At 37.3% G+C, this 16,283-nt stretch overlaps 1 protein-coding gene across 2 annotated transcripts in view; it reads right to left on the bottom strand.

Moving 5' to 3' along the window:
* Positions 1-12,240: 12,240 nt before the first annotated feature.
* LOC124267101 (sprouty-related, EVH1 domain-containing protein 2-like) overlaps positions 12,241-16,283 on the bottom strand; it is a 110,213-nt gene continuing 106,170 nt past the window's right edge. For both annotated transcript variants that reach the window (XM_046701945.1, XM_046701946.1), the window contains exons 4-5: positions 16,162-16,214; positions 12,241-15,521 (exon numbers count right to left, since the gene is read on the bottom strand). In XM_046701945.1, coding sequence (XP_046557901.1) covers positions 14,589-15,521; positions 16,162-16,214 — 986 coding nt within the window. In that variant the 3' untranslated portion in view covers positions 12,241-14,588. The remainder of the gene's footprint in view (positions 15,522-16,161; positions 16,215-16,283) is intronic.

Genomic DNA, 16,283 nt, shown 5'->3' with positions numbered 1-16,283 from the left:
TCATTTTCATCTTCCTTTGTGAAACAGCTGATGTGTTATGAAATGTGTTCATATTTGTAGTTAAATGTGAGACACCATGATACAGTTAGTGTTTAGTATCTTATGCATGTTGACTGGACTAAAATGATTACTTACCACTGTTGCTTTTGACATCCACTTTGTGACTCACTGACAATTTGGAGAATTTCATGGTACAGCTAAACATTTTCTAACCAATGGATAAAACCCAATATATTCTCTCCCCACTTGGCTTGACATTGTGATAGGCTGTAGATTAAACTATACCTAAAGGATAAAACACAATATATTCTCTCCCCACTTGGCTTGACATTGTGATAGGCTGTAGATTAAACTATACCTAAAGGATAAAACACAATATATTCTCTCCTCACTTGGCTTGACATTGTGATAGGCTGTAGATTAAACTATACCTAAAGGATAAAACACAATATATTCTCTCCTCACTTGGCTTGACATCGTGATAGGCTGTAGATTAAACTATACCTAAAGGATAAAACACAATATATTCTCTCCTCAGTTGGCTTGACATCGTGATAGGCTGTAGATTAAACTATACCTAAAGGATAAAACACAATATATTCTCTCCTCACGTGATTGTAGATTAAACTATACCTAAAGGATATCGTGATAGGCTGTAGATTAAACTATACCTAAAGGATAAAACACAATATATTCGCTCCCCACTTGGCTTGACATCATTATAGGCTGTAGATTAAACTATACCTAAAGGATAAACCACAATCCATTCTCTCAGCAATTTGTTGAACATGATGATATAGCTGCAGTTGAACCAATAACCAAACGATAAAACCCCAATACATTCTCTCATCACATTGCCCCACATCACAAAAAGGCTGTAGCTCAAATATTAGCTAAAGGAATAAATCCAATACATTCTCTCATCACATTGCCCCACATCACAAAAGGCTGTAGCTCAAATATTATCTAAAGGAATAAATCCAATACATTCTCTCATCACATTGCCCCACATCACAAAAGGCTGTAGCTCAAATATTATCAAATATTATCTAAAGGAATAAATCCAATACATTCTCTCATCACATTGCCCCACATCACAAAAAGGCTGTAGCTCAAATATTATCTAAAGGAATAAATCCAATACATTCTCTCATCACATTGCCCCACATCACAAAAAGGCTGTAGCTCAAATATTATCTAAAGGAATAAATCCAATACATTCTCTCATCACATTGCCCCACATCACAAAAAGGCTGTAGCTCAAATATTATCTAAAGGCAATACATTCTCTCATCACATTGCCCCACATCACAAAAGGCTGTAGCTCAAATATTAGCTAAAGGAATAAATCAAACATTCTATTATTCATAAAGGCTGGCTCAAATAAATCCAATACATCTCTCATCTCATCACAAAAGGCTGTAGCTCAAATATTATCTAAAGGAATAAATCCAATACATTCTCTCATCACATTGCCCCACATCACAAAAGGCTGTAGCTCAAATATTATCTAAAGGAATAAATCCAATACATTCTCTCATCACATTGCCCCACATCACAAAAAGGCTGTAGCTCAAATATTATCTAAAGGAATAAATCCAATACATTCTCTCATCACATTGCCCCACATCACAAAAGGCTGTAGCTCAAATATTATCTAAAGGAATAAATCCAATACATTCTCTCATCACATTGCCCCACATCACAAAAGGCTGTAGCTCAAATATTATCTAAAGGAATAAATCCAATACATTCTCTCATCACATTGCCCCACATCACAAAAGGCTGTAGCTCAAATATTATCTAAAGGAATAAATCCAATACATTCTCTCATCACATTGCCCCACAAAACATCACAAAAGGCTGTAGCTCAAGGCTGTATATTATCTAAAGGATTAAATCCAATACATTCTCTCATCACATTGCCCCACATCACAAAAGGCTGTAGCTCAAATATTATCTAAAGGAATAAATCCAATACATTCTCTCATCACATTGCCCATCATTACAAAGGCTGTAGCTCAAATATTATCTAAAGGAATAAATCCAATACATTCTCTCATCACATTGCCCCACATTACAAAAGGCTGTAGCTCAAATATTAGCTAAAGGAATAAATCCAATACATTCTCTCATCACATTGCCCCACATCACAAAAGGCTGTAGCTCAAATATTATCTAAAGGAATAAATCCAATACATTCTCTCATCACATTGCCCAACATTACAAAGGCTGTAGCTCAAATATTATCTAAAGGATTAAATCCAATACATTCTCTCATCACATACATTCTCATTGCCCCACATTACAAAAGGCTGTAGCTCAAATATTAGCTGAAGGATTAAATCCAATACATTCTCTTATCACATTGCTCCACATTACAAAAGGCTGTAGCCCAAATATTAGCTAAAGGAATAAATCCAATACATTCTCTCATCATATGTCTTTATCATATTTAATGGGTTTTGCTGAGACAGTTGATCTGTTTTTCAAAGGAAAGTTACAGGCATCGAATATTCAAAACCCAAAATCTCCTAAACATGCTGGCACATGCACTAGTGATTATATATAATCCATGAAGATATTGGGAGAGTACTTGTAGTTAGATGTTTGTTTTGTTTGTTGTTTAACTGCTCGCATAGCGATATTCCAGCTATATGATGACAGTGTGCAAAAAGTCTCTGTCTGGACAAGACAATCCACTGATTCAAATCATGAGCATAGATCCATGTTATTGAGACATAATAACAAGAAACCAACCATGTTCTTTCTTTTCTGTTTAATCACCTGTTATAACAAGTACCGAATATTATCGTAGACAAGATAAGCCGAGGTCCTATCTCATAGGCGGATCCAGAGTGGGGGTGCGCACACACACGCACACACGCACACACACAACCCCCACCCCCCGCGAAGTTTATTAAATGACCATTGAGACTGGTGAAAATGAAGTGTGCACCCCTCCTTTTCTCAATAGTGTGCAAACCCACCCCACCCCACCCCCTCCCCTTTTCTCCAAAAGCTGTATCCGCCCCTGTATCTTGACCCTTAAAATCAGTATCAAAATGGTATGTCCCGTAGATAAGCCAACTCATCAATCTTCGCTCGTCTTTTCATCATGATCAGTCATCGGAAATGGAGTACAGGTTGTTGAGGGCCTATAATCATATCCTGTATCCGGACAAGCGACTTAAAGCCAAACTTGTGGGGCATGGTGTTTAAGCTGTCTAAGGCGCCAGGCTAGTGATCTGGCAAGTTTACGGGGCCAGGATCGAGCCCACCTGTGACATTGTGTAAAAACCTTGGAGTCAACAAAGACGAATATACGTCCTTGGAGTCAACTTTGTGTGCAGACGACATTCAGTGTTGTCACAACCCTTAGTGTGCAGTACACAACCCTGTGCACTTAAAAGAACCCACTAATCCATTGGTAAATGACCTGATGGTGGCCACATGAATGTGTGCAAACACCTAGTTGCAGGTAAAGCAACGTGCAGTAAAACTTGGACAAAGTACTATAACTATGTGTCTTAGTCCACCCAGCTGTGAATGGGTACCTCGTAAGGACAGGAAAGCCACAGTATTTTAGTGCACCTCGTGGTTGCACCAGTTCTATAGCTCCCCAGGGAGTTGAGATTGAATATGTGATGTGCCGATGAGATTGACATCCAATGATTGAGGGAAGCAAAGCGCTTTGAGCATGCATATAGATGGGATGGACTATAGCGCTATATAATAATAATATACCTGGTATGGTCAGGATAAGTCTCCTGACCATGGAACGAACTGATCATAATAACATTAAAACTAACTAAAATATCTGTGTACTGTGGATCGCAGTGCTACTTGAATTTGTATTAAGAAACATAAAATTGAGTTGAATGTTACAGTATAAACTTTACAAAATATATAACTTGTGATAACTGATTGTAATACCTATATTTAGTACATATTCAAACAACAAGCACTCTTGTCTTACACTTGAATACCAACTTCTATATGCCTCTCAAGAAACTCAACAAGCATTCTGCTATCTGTCAGGAATATATGCCATATAGTACATAATGTATGTGAGAGAATTCATCGTTGATGGAATAAATACAGGTAAATTTTGAAATTGATGCTATCATTTTCTGAACATAAACTTTCTTACTCTGCTTTGAAGCAAATACAACAATGCAGCAATGTGACAAGCAGGGAATACATATAGCAATGCCTCCAGTTGTTTCAGACATTTCAATAGGGAAATGCTTAGAATAAATATATTTCAGTGACTGTTTCTTTTACAACAAGAATGAATAAGGATTATCATAATGGTATTATAATATATGAACTGGAACTTACATTTCCCACCAAGTTTAAACTTGATCAATGTTAAGACATGTATGAGTTATCTCCCTTCCACTGTGCAGCACAGTTTCTTCTTGTATTCTGGCAGGCCCCAGGAAAATGGGTATTACAGTGAATAGACAGTACTGTGTCTACATTATGTACACCAACTTTTCTAGTTTACTTAGAGAGGCTAGGTTTTCAACAGTATACACTGCTTTAGAGGCATTTTGAATTTTACAAAATCATATTTTCACCTTGGGATACGTAGAACCTGGGACGTCAAAATGATATAGCTATGATCAGTATATCTGGAGTTTATATCTCAGTGCTAACAGATGGATGGTGGACAAGGAGAAGGTGATTATATTTGTTTCATAGGTGTAAAAAATGTCCCAAACTTTGATGGATGAACAAACATAAAACCAATATACCAATTTCAACTTTCACTTAGGAATAGTTCAACGTGGTAGTCTTCATTGTATTTTTAGTTATGTATTTATGTATTGATTGATCATTTGCATTTCTTCCAGGAAGGAACAGTTCTAGATGAAGCTCTAGATGTCTGGTCCATGTTATTTTAAACCTTGTAAATATGTAAACTGCATATTCATCTGTTATAGATTTGTCCGAGTAATAATTATCATAAAAGGATTGTATGTTTTGTGGCTTCAATGTGCGAGTTGGAAAGGTGCTACAGTAAGAAGCATCCCCAAAGAGCACAATGACTGTACTTATGGAACATGATACAGTATGATCTTTACCATCAAGACATATTTTATGTATCCTTGAATCATATCTATGCATCAATGACCTTCACCATCCAGACATATCATGTTACTTCCTTGAACTTCACCATTCAGACAGCATCATGTACCCTTGAACTTAACCATCCACACATATATGATGCATCCTTGTATTTCACCATCCTTACTTGTTTGATGCATCCTGAGCTTTACCATCATGACACTGAATGATGCATCCTTAAACTTCACTATCCAGGCTTATCCCTTGATGCATCGTTGAACTTAGGCACCCAGGCTTATCCATATATGAATCCTTGAACTTCACCATCCAGACTTATAACCTGAAGCATCTTTGAATGTAAACATCCAAACTCATCGTTTAAGGCATCCTTGAACTTCACCGTCAAGACTTGTCTGCTGACCTTCATAATCCAGACTTACTCCGTCATGTATCCTTGACCTATGCTTGACAGGTCAAAACACACATCACAACAGCCAACAATGATCAGGAACGGTAGCATCATACTTCCCATGTAACATACATATGTCACAATATGGAGCATATTTTCTCGCACCCGAAGTATTTCTTGTGTGGTACTATTCAGCAGGTATTGATATAACAGGTCAGTGTGCTAAATAGTTGGGTGATATAAGCCTTGACAATTGGTATTTCCTGCACCTGTCATAGCAGGAGCTTTGTCCTCTGTACCCCATGCCAATTCCTAGAGATTATAGGGAGAAAACTATCTACAGGTACCATACTTGTCTTCCTTTGTATTTCCAGGGAAAATAGGTTGCCATGCATATATATACAGTGACAATTACCGGCCATGATTGGTCCCCATTGTCCTCTTGTGGTCTCCTTGGGCAGTCAGTTCCCCAGCAAACAGTGCTGGTTGCATCAGAGTAAGCTGTGTGACCTAGTTGAACTTTGTCACCTTTGCCTGAAACTTGAATGTTTACCAGCCATCATGATACAGCTGGAATAAACATGGACTGTGGCATAAAATAACTTTCATTCAATCTTGTACAGCTGTAGTCCTCATACTAGGTGTAGTCAAAGGCTGTTTTTTACATTTGTTGGGTGTGTTAATTGTGTGTGAAATATTCTCTTCTCTGATGGAACATCATTCTGTAACATTGGGACAGTATACTGCAAAAAAATGTCACTATATTTGATTTTCTAATCTCTGAAGGGAGATAACTCCATAACACTGCGCCATTAAGTTAGAATGACCCGTCACCATGTTTTTTGGTAACGAAATGGTCCTGGAACAGGATCTACTTCTGGGCCTGAAGGAGGGAAATCCCACAGATTTGTTTTTTCTTGATGGTTAGAGCAGTATTCTGCAGTATTCCGGCTATACATAATGTCAGCCTGTGAACAATGATATCTAGACCAGACGAGCCAGTGATTGATGTTACCATCCATGCTGTCCATAAACAGATTAAGTCGGCACATATGTGGTCTGCAGGAGGCCAATCATAATGCATATCAGATGAAAAGAATTGTTTGAAAAGAACAAAACAACAAACACCAGACACTGGGACAGAACATTTTATGTGGATCCATGGATTTGCTGTTGGACAGTTTCTCATAGAAATATTCATATACATGTACACAGTGTACACACACAACCGCCCAAGGTGAGGGTCAAATCTGTTCAAAATCAAGTCTGGTCAAGGTCAATTGGTGGAAAACACTAAATCTAATTGTTGAGATTTAATCTCTGAAAGTAGCTTTGTTTCATCTTTCCACTTAACTACTGGAATCTGCAGATAGAAAACCACTCAATTTGTAATATTTGTAACTAATCTCAGATTGCAATGACCTTGACCCTTGACCTCTGAACAAATTTCCATCACAGTTGGACGGTATTGCATGCCGGCAAAACTTGCATCAGAGTTACTTTCAACTCATAGACGATGGATACAACTGATGAAATTCTATTTAATGTGACCCCACAATTCCTGTCCCTCACAGCCATGCTGTCTCTTCCTACCTCCTTTTTATCACGCTAGAGAGTAGAAAAGGGAGACAACTTGGCTAGAAAGAAATATTTTCAGTTGAACGCCATGCTGCAAGACATTAGGAAATTTACAACAATTATAAAAATATATAAACCTTTGTATTTTATCACTCTTACTATTCTGTGAAAAAATCAACAACCAACTCTACAAGCAGACCTCAGGATAAGTCTCTTAATCTTGAGGCTCAAATCAAAGAGCTTTGAAAGAAACTTGTAAACAATTTTCATGAAGTAAACCTGATACTCTAGTACAACAATCACTCCAGGTGCATCTCTTCATGTACCTACCCTGTTTTCTCGAACAGGCTTAGTATTTTATCATACAAAACATTCATACAACTCCTTAACAATGAAGTGAATAGGTTTACCCATATAATCATACAACTTGTATATAGACAATTACTGAGCTGTGTGCATCCTACCCCACAAGATGATGTCGCATAAAATGAAAACACTTTTAAAAACCTCTCTTTTGGCCAAGATTAAATGTATTATATCATTGAAAGTAAAACCATTGAAATAGTTAAAATGTATAATGAAAGGGTGAGATTTGTTCAAGTGATATTCATAAACAATATTGGGCAGAGATATATAATGACATACGTAATTCTGAATATTTTGTTTTATGATTCTGTACTAGTAATATTCATATCAGAATAATTGCCCTTCTTATATATTTCTTATCTGGTGAATATTCAAGAAGTTCTGTTATATTTGTGTTAAACATTTCACTAACATTAGTTTCTGTGGTATAGTGTAATACTTACTGATTGTATACTCCATATTGAAATACACATTTGATTCAGCATTCTTGACCTATTTGCTAACATCCCTTTCCCTTGTAGTAAGCATTAAAGGGGGACTAGGCTGAAGAAAATTGTCAAGTTTTGATTCAAGTGGCTCAAACACTTTGTTAGTTTTATGATATATATTGATATTATTTCAATTAATAACTATAGACTGAGTCAGTGTTTCAGTTTTGCAAACATTTCGCAAAGGCACCAACCTTGAAAATTCAGGAAGGCGAGGATTATCGAAGGAACCAGAATATTTTCCCAACAGACTTCAAAACAAGTCAAGACAAAGAATTTGTTTTAGAGTGCATGTTATTTTCAGAACACGATACCCACTAAATGATTTGGTTTGTGTATAACTTGAGAATTGAATTGTTTTGCCACCTCTCAACCATGAATATAGTAAGGTTGTTTCTTAAAAACTTCCAGATCAGAAATGAAAATGGCAACAGCCAATGAAGCATAGTCCCCCAATAACTGTTTCACATGAATTTAAAAAGCAATTACCTTCCATGAGTTGTTTGTCACTTTAAAATCTGTTGTTTACTCAAAAACACTGACCGCATTTCTCAATCTGTAGCTTCAGGACAAGAAACTGACAAAGTCGTACAAATCTTATAAAAACTACAGGTACAAAGATCTACGTTAACTACGTTTGGACGGCTACGATGTCAATTGTAGTTTGTCGAAAACACTGTGTACTTTGAACCCTTTAAGTAATATGTACAGGGCCAGTCTTCTATATATACAAACGAAAGGTGAAGGGTTTGGCACTGGTTACTACAAGCTCGCATCCCTTTGTAGTTTCATCATTATCTCCTCACAGTTGCATGCTGGGTACCAGAATTGCTCGTACATTTCAGCAATGCTTCCTGAACACATAAATTCTCAACTGAACTACCTCAACATTTGTTTTGAGTGTGTAATTCTCATTTACAAGCCCAAATTCTGAGGGAATGTTACCATCAAAACCTCTCTCCTGGTGCCACGTTATCTCTACTGTCATTATACTTACAGCAACAATGAACCAAGGAATTGGTCAACAGAGATCTTAGAGCCAAGATGACTGTAATCTACAAGTTGAACATACAGTCTTCTTGTTACGATCAGTTCGTGGCACCAGGTGAAGGGTTGAAGATGTACTTCTTACAATACACATTGTGCAAGTTCCTTTGAGTCTGATATAATCAGAGTTGACTGTTTTTGAGAGCAAATACCTTCCATTAAGTGTGAAATATGTTTTATACTTACTGTAAATACAACTTATGTATGTACAGTATGCATATATATATATTCTACTGAATGTCAATCTTAGCTGATGCTAATGACCCTTGGCTTAATACCAGAGGCAAAACAATTAACTTACACATAACAAGTTCCGCTAAAATACATCCAATACCTGTTAATTTGGAGCTTGTCTCTTTCCCAGAACCTTATTCTAAAACAATACCCTTGACAACTGCCAGAGATTTAAAACATAGTATTACCAGATCAAACCTGAAAGCCTATGCTGAAACAAGCTCTCATAAAACCCCTTACTTATAGCTAAGTGAATACAAATATTTCACTGCAGAAACCAGTGATTCTGAATTGTGTCTTCAGGAGGGTACACGGAAGATTTGTACCAGCATCTCACACAATACAGAGTTAAATGTACGAATACTGATCAGGCGAGATGATATGCTCCAGTGGCTAGTATACCCGACACAAGAGTTCCTGCGAGTATTAGGGCCATGGGGAAGGGGTGTAAATGCTGACACTCAGAGGGAGTGACAATGGTTTAATGTTGCAAGCAGGCTGCTCATAATTGTATTTTGTGTTCAAAAAGAAGTATCAAATGACTTAATGAACGGTGCTGTACGAACTGACATTCCACAGATTATTACACTGTAAGCATTCACAAATAAGAAATTTTATCATATTGTTTATTCTGGGAAAATATGAACCTTTTTAAAGAAATAATCATTTAAAAAACATATAATGTCCATTACATTAACATCTTCAATGCCCAAGCACAAATCATTATCAAGACTCTCATTGCACGTATTTCACAATGTGGTGCCTTCCAGTTACACAGTGAGTAGCACATACCCCAGTAATCTTATCGCACACAATCTTCCAAACATCACAGCAGTGAAACACAGTCTACTTTCATAGTGCATAGGTCGTGGACTATTATATGAAATACAGCCATATTGTGAACTACACATATAAGTCTGGCATTTGATTGTGAAACCATTCTAAATAAAAAGATGTTGAGTTTTGATTTTTTAACCACACTCACTCTTTTTCTGAACATAACAAATAAAAACAAAATTGAACAAAAGAAAACATTCTTAACCAAAAGGAAACAAGTTTCAAGAATCAGATCGGCAACCAATTTGATTTTCTATCATATCAATTGCCATTTTGCATTATTTTAGGTAGCTTCCTGTAGTATTTCTGATTGCAAAATAATTATATGAGATAATTAACAGAATCAGCTTACTCAGCAAAAACTGGAGATTACCAATAAACTAACAACTTTCTCCTTTAAAAAATATTTCAGATGGCACAAGATTTACATGAATCACCATGGTAACAAGAATTTCTAACATTTGTATCCAATAACAATCGGGTGTTTTTTCACAGATTCAACAATGTAAAAGTTAAAAGTTGTCCTTTTACTCACAATGGCTTCACACCTTCAACAAGACTCTCTGATGTCAATGTTCTAATTTGTTCACACAACAAGCAACAGTAGAAACAAAATAACAGTTTCAGTTCTTCACTGGGAGCCCTTTGATGGCGTTCAACTGAAAACTTGGGACTGAAGATGTCCTCTTTACATTTGTTTAAGACACAGCACCTTTCTGCCACATGGGAGTGATCTAAGAATGAATTCAATAAAAAATCTGATTAAAGTGATTTCTTAAAAATCTATATTTAGCACTGATAAGTTCATCACTTTAAAAACCCAACAGCCTTTTCAATATACACATCTTTACACACAGCATCATAGAGCTGGAACGATGATGCTTGTCACGATACCCGATTCACAATCCAATAAGTTCCTATTGCAATATATAAGAATATTCACATATATATCTCTGAAACTTTCCATTCATGTCTGTGAATGTTGCATAACAATGTGTCAGTCAAATTCCAGCCATAACAAGGTAGCCTGTTAATATTACATTTTGGACCAGCAAAAAGAAGTGATAAATATCATCCCCATTACCTGGGTACTTTGACACAACAGTGATCCAAGACCCAGAGACAGAATGCCAAATATTTTCAAACTCTCAAATGAAGTTGATTCACTATACATGTAGGAAAACATTAACTCATGTTTAGGAAGTCTTCAATTAGTCGACCATACAACTACATTCAAAAATTTTGTTCAGGGTTTATTAAATGGTCCTGTGGTGGGTATAATGGTAAGAATTGTGCTTGTACATATTACGTGTACGCATCATATCGTGACATTCTGCATCGTTGCAGCTCTACAGTGCAGTGACCACAGTCAAGTCGATACTTCCCTTTAATTGAGTGAGGGTATTTTGATTCAGCGTCTTGTCAACAGATACTCCAGTTGCCACATATACATACAGCTATCACACTGGATAAAACTAACATGTTTATTTACATTCTTATAGAAATAGCTATACAAATTAACAATGTTTATATGAATCAACTCAGAGCTCATCTTTATTCCATTAAATACCATTTCTCCTGTTTATGCTCGTTTAATCTCATAGGCTTGTTTACATTCCACATTTACATCAATCATCTATCGTTTACCATTTTTGTTGTTAATCACCGATGTTTTCCTTTATAGCTAACAGTTTTTACTTGTCACAACTATTTAATGACCACATTTACCATTCCATTTAATGATCCTTCCAAATGACAAATATTCATTTTATCACTAGCTTCTATCGTTTACACCCAAAGTTCCTTATTTAGGACTAATATTCCTCTTTTATCTGTATTCTACTTGCACTTAAATATATATTGCAAATAATTCTATCCATAGTAATAGTAAGTTTCCTGTGCTTCCAAAAACCATAAAGAAATTACATCACACCCACTAAATAGTGCCCTGATTAATTGACAATACAGAGGGCGGTGCTTGTGTTCTATCATTACATTGAACAATGTTCCACAGTATGCACACCAGAGCTACAGACGACTTTTGGGTCATTGAGTTATGTACTCGCTTGAGTTCATTTCAGTTGGGTATCCTAATTTTCCTTTGAGTAACCAAACATATTGTACCCACCTTACTTGAACTCAATTGGGTATTTTGCCATTTTCCATTAACTGTTAAAACATAATAAAGTTTAAATGTTGGTTTACGTGTTTGTTATTTATATTTGATATGTAATATGAGAAACGATAAGAAAGACTGCAAGTTGCCAAGTTCATATGTTGAAATAGAACCTCACAATATACGTCAGTTATTTCATCTAACCACCGATACACAAGCTAAGATTTGGCATCTTTGTGTGTACACTTGTAAGATCAAATTTATTGAGTATTTACAAAAATTCTAGCATACTTGTACACACAAGACTTCATAGGAATTGAGTTTTCACATAAATATTTGTGTAAATTACGCAGATACGCAGCTAATCTGTACCTCTGGCACACGTTTTTACATTTATGATTAAAAAAATGAAGCCAATTCTCAACTGTATTGTTCACATCTTGAAAGTGTTCTGTTACCTTGTTTTACAAGTGTCCCCAGTAGAAGAAGTGAAGGAACTGTCAACAAGATGTTACACATCATGTTAAACATTTGTCTATTTCCTACAGCGTCTGCTCCTGATGTTATTGGAACTATATTCCTTTTTACATCTATGTCAAGTGTTTATCATTGCTTCTGTTAATAAATGCAAAACACTTGGGTTTTTTCAGATTTAATGCAAGCAGTTTTATATCCAAGGATATATTTTATACATCATACATAATGTATTAATATATAAAAGGCTTTAAAAGCTGTTTATGTTTAAGCAAAATAAAGGTGCATATTTTTGGCTGATCACTGAAACAAACCATTAAAATATGCAATTATTTTTACAGGTTTTAAAATAAACAATGACTTCAAATCACTAATTTTGATTTTTCAAATATTACGTTCATAATTTTATTAAAAGTATTAAAAGTATTAATTGCATGCCATTTGGTAAAAGCCTGTTATGAGTAAGCAGGCAGTAAAACAACTGGCACGCACGAAGTCAACAAAATATTAAGTAATTAACAAATAACAAAAACAAGCATCAAACTGACAAATGTCCAGTATCCATCACTGTATCCTAGCAACTTATTGGACATCATATTTAATGAATGCCTTTCTTAACTACTTTTTAAAGCTACATTCATGACTTGGAATTCACAGCTTGCTAACTTCAAGAACACTTTCAGCAGTGTCAATGATTAGTGTGGAGGTTTGAAGCTTATTGTGATATTATTTCATGGACCCTTCAGGCCTCTTTCTCAAACCTTTTAAATCCTATAAAGTAACTCTTCTGTGTTTAATGCTGACTTACAATGACTGAAAGTCTATGAGAAGTTTTAAGAAAAAGCGCAGTGACAGATCAAGAACAAAGGCCTATTCACAGAACTTTCTTAACACAATGACAGCCACACAAATCAGACTTGTTGGACTGGCCCAACTAACACACTAATATTGGGAAGTATCGACTAAATCGTGATCACGTGATCTCCTACTGTTGAACATTAGTGATGACTGGTGACACAAATGAAGCACAAATGATTTGGCACTCAATGACTGCACACACAATCGTGTTGTCTTTCTTACCACCAACATAACAAATACACCTAGTTTCGCTACATAAAGCACCACCTCAGTAGCCCAAGCCTACAGTTCTGATTCTTTCTCTATATAAATTTGGGTGAAAACTTGGGCTAATGAGCTGATGGCACAATCGGCAAACTTAACAGATTATCAAAATCAGTAAAAAGATTGCCTGCTTAGAAACCAGCTCAGCCAACATGATATGCTTCTGTGGTACAAAGGTATGCTTTTATCATCTTTTAAAAAAAAATATAAAAAAAATACCACTATGCTTAAACTTCTAACATGCTGTTATAGGATTGGTAACGTATAAAACTTGCCATTTTTAACACAGGTACAAGGGATCATGTTTTCCCTTTTGAATGACTATACAAGTTGTCATGGCAGAGTTACCCCCCTTGCCTTGCCAGCGAGTCACATTGGAAACAAGGTGCCCTTTCCCAGGGTCCATCATTTCTTTCTCTGACTTCCTGTTCACTGGTATCTTTCACCATAACCAAATGGATTGCATGTGTGTTTCTGGAAATGGTTGCTAACCTAAAATCAAGAATTGTACATGTATGTTCAAAGATGAAAGGTGAAAACTAGTATTGCTATACAAATGTAAATGGAACTACAATGACATGATCCCAAGGACATATTGCTGATTCCAATCCTCTCATGTGACTAAATGGCAAGTAAGGGCAAGTAACTCCTCCAGTTTGGTCATCCCTTCCTGCACACCAACTCAGTTCTCTGGGTATGCACGCACCACATGAATATCCATCCGTTCACTGTATGTGTTAGCTAGATCTAGAAACCCATGCGTGTCAGATATATCTACAAGTTATGATGAAAAGGCGAACAAGGGGGAGATAATCCTGTGCATATAAATTTGCGGGCGTGGTCATACCGCCTTGTGCCGGCCACCGCAGCAACGACAGTAGATGCCACATCTATGACAGGCAGTCAAGGGCCAGTAGCACCATAAACAGGGCACAAACAATGATAAAATTGTCAGTGCGGTCCATTTTTTGCAGTTGGAATCATCGCGAGGATCACACTCACAAGGGTGTCTGTATTCGCCATCAGCATCCGACATACAGTGGTATATCAAACATTTGGAACACGCTACACAAGTCACGCACTCAATAAACTTTTCGACACCATCTGGGGCGTCTTCACAACTGCCCCGTTGGTTATCGTCCAGAGAGAACACCTCATGGCAGTGTTTGCACCGTGATCGGTTGGTCAGCAACCTTCCTGATGTCCCGCCAGGCTTGTGGCGAGTCTTGTGCTTCTTTTTGAGTGGTAGAGGGGGATGCTGAATAATCAAAGGCTGTGTCTTCATGCTAGTGGTCGACTCCCGTTTTGTAGGTGGTTTCGGCATTGGTTCTAAGTTAGGGTAGCTGTATTCATGAGGTGCCCCTGGCTTGCTTTTAGAAAATGTCACATAGGAGTCCTCTTTGCTCATTTCTACATTTGGGTCCGTGTCTAACAACAGTGTGTCGGACTTGCCGCTTAATGACGTAGGGTCGTCGGAACGAATCCAAACGTCATCCTGCCCACTAGAACTCTCGAAACTGTCTGATTTATGTGAACTTTTATCACTGGGCGGTGAGGACGCGTTTTTATTGGTCCGATTTGGACCAGACATGTAGTGGACCAGATGGAGATGATGATGGTTGGCATGAGGGTGGGGGAACGGGAAGGCATCGGGGAGCCCCGATATCGGACTGCTAACGGGGGAACGAGGAGCTGGACTTGAGGTGGTGGTTGACGTTGTTGATGCTGACTGGGACGAGCTGTCCTTGCCCCCAGAGAGAGGCAGCTCCACGATCTGCAACATAAAACACGTCATCAGAACAGGTGACACTATTTAAGTTCCACAGTCCACATTATCAGTAGAGGACACTCCCAGTTTCACAGTCTACACTTTAAAACACATCAGTAGAGGACACTCCCGTTTCACAGTCTACACTTTAAAACACATCAGTAGAGGACACTCCCGTTTCACAGTCTACACTTTAAAACACATCAGTAGAGGACACTCCCGTTTCACAGTCTACACTCTAAAACACATCAGTAGAGGACCCTCCCGTTTCACAGTCTACACTTTAAAACACATCAGTAGAGGACACTCCCAGTTTCACAGTCTATGCTCTAAAATACATCAGTAGAGGACGCTCCCAGTTTCTACACTATAAAACATGTCATCCATAATAGGGACATCATCAAAGCTTCACAAAGAGATGGCAAGTTGATTTGCCTGAAAGAACACTGTGACAACAGTAAAATCAAACTGTGAAAACTGAATGTCAAATTAAATGTCAGTGACTGAATCACCCAACTAAAGCGGAAAAGAAAACTGCTGACAAAAACTGTTGATGACGGCAATCTGCCCCCATCATTGACACCCCCAATATTTGACACTGTCTACACACCCACATCAACATGACGACACCGGGTCAATACAGTACCTGAAATACTTCCTCTTCTCCCGTCATGGAATTTCCCATGCTGCCGGTTGAGCCTGAAATACATACAAAGAAATGAAGTCTATTGCTGTCAGATTTTTCATGATAGCATAGATGCATACGAC

Source organism: Haliotis rubra, unplaced genomic scaffold (assembly GCF_003918875.1).
Source record: "Haliotis rubra isolate DU_JTF1 unplaced genomic scaffold, ASM391887v1 Scf13, whole genome shotgun sequence".
NCBI lineage: Eukaryota > Metazoa > Mollusca > Gastropoda > Lepetellida > Haliotidae > Haliotis > Haliotis rubra.
The sequence above is the reverse complement of the archived record's forward strand: the minus strand, read 5'-3'. Positions and strand labels throughout refer to the sequence as shown.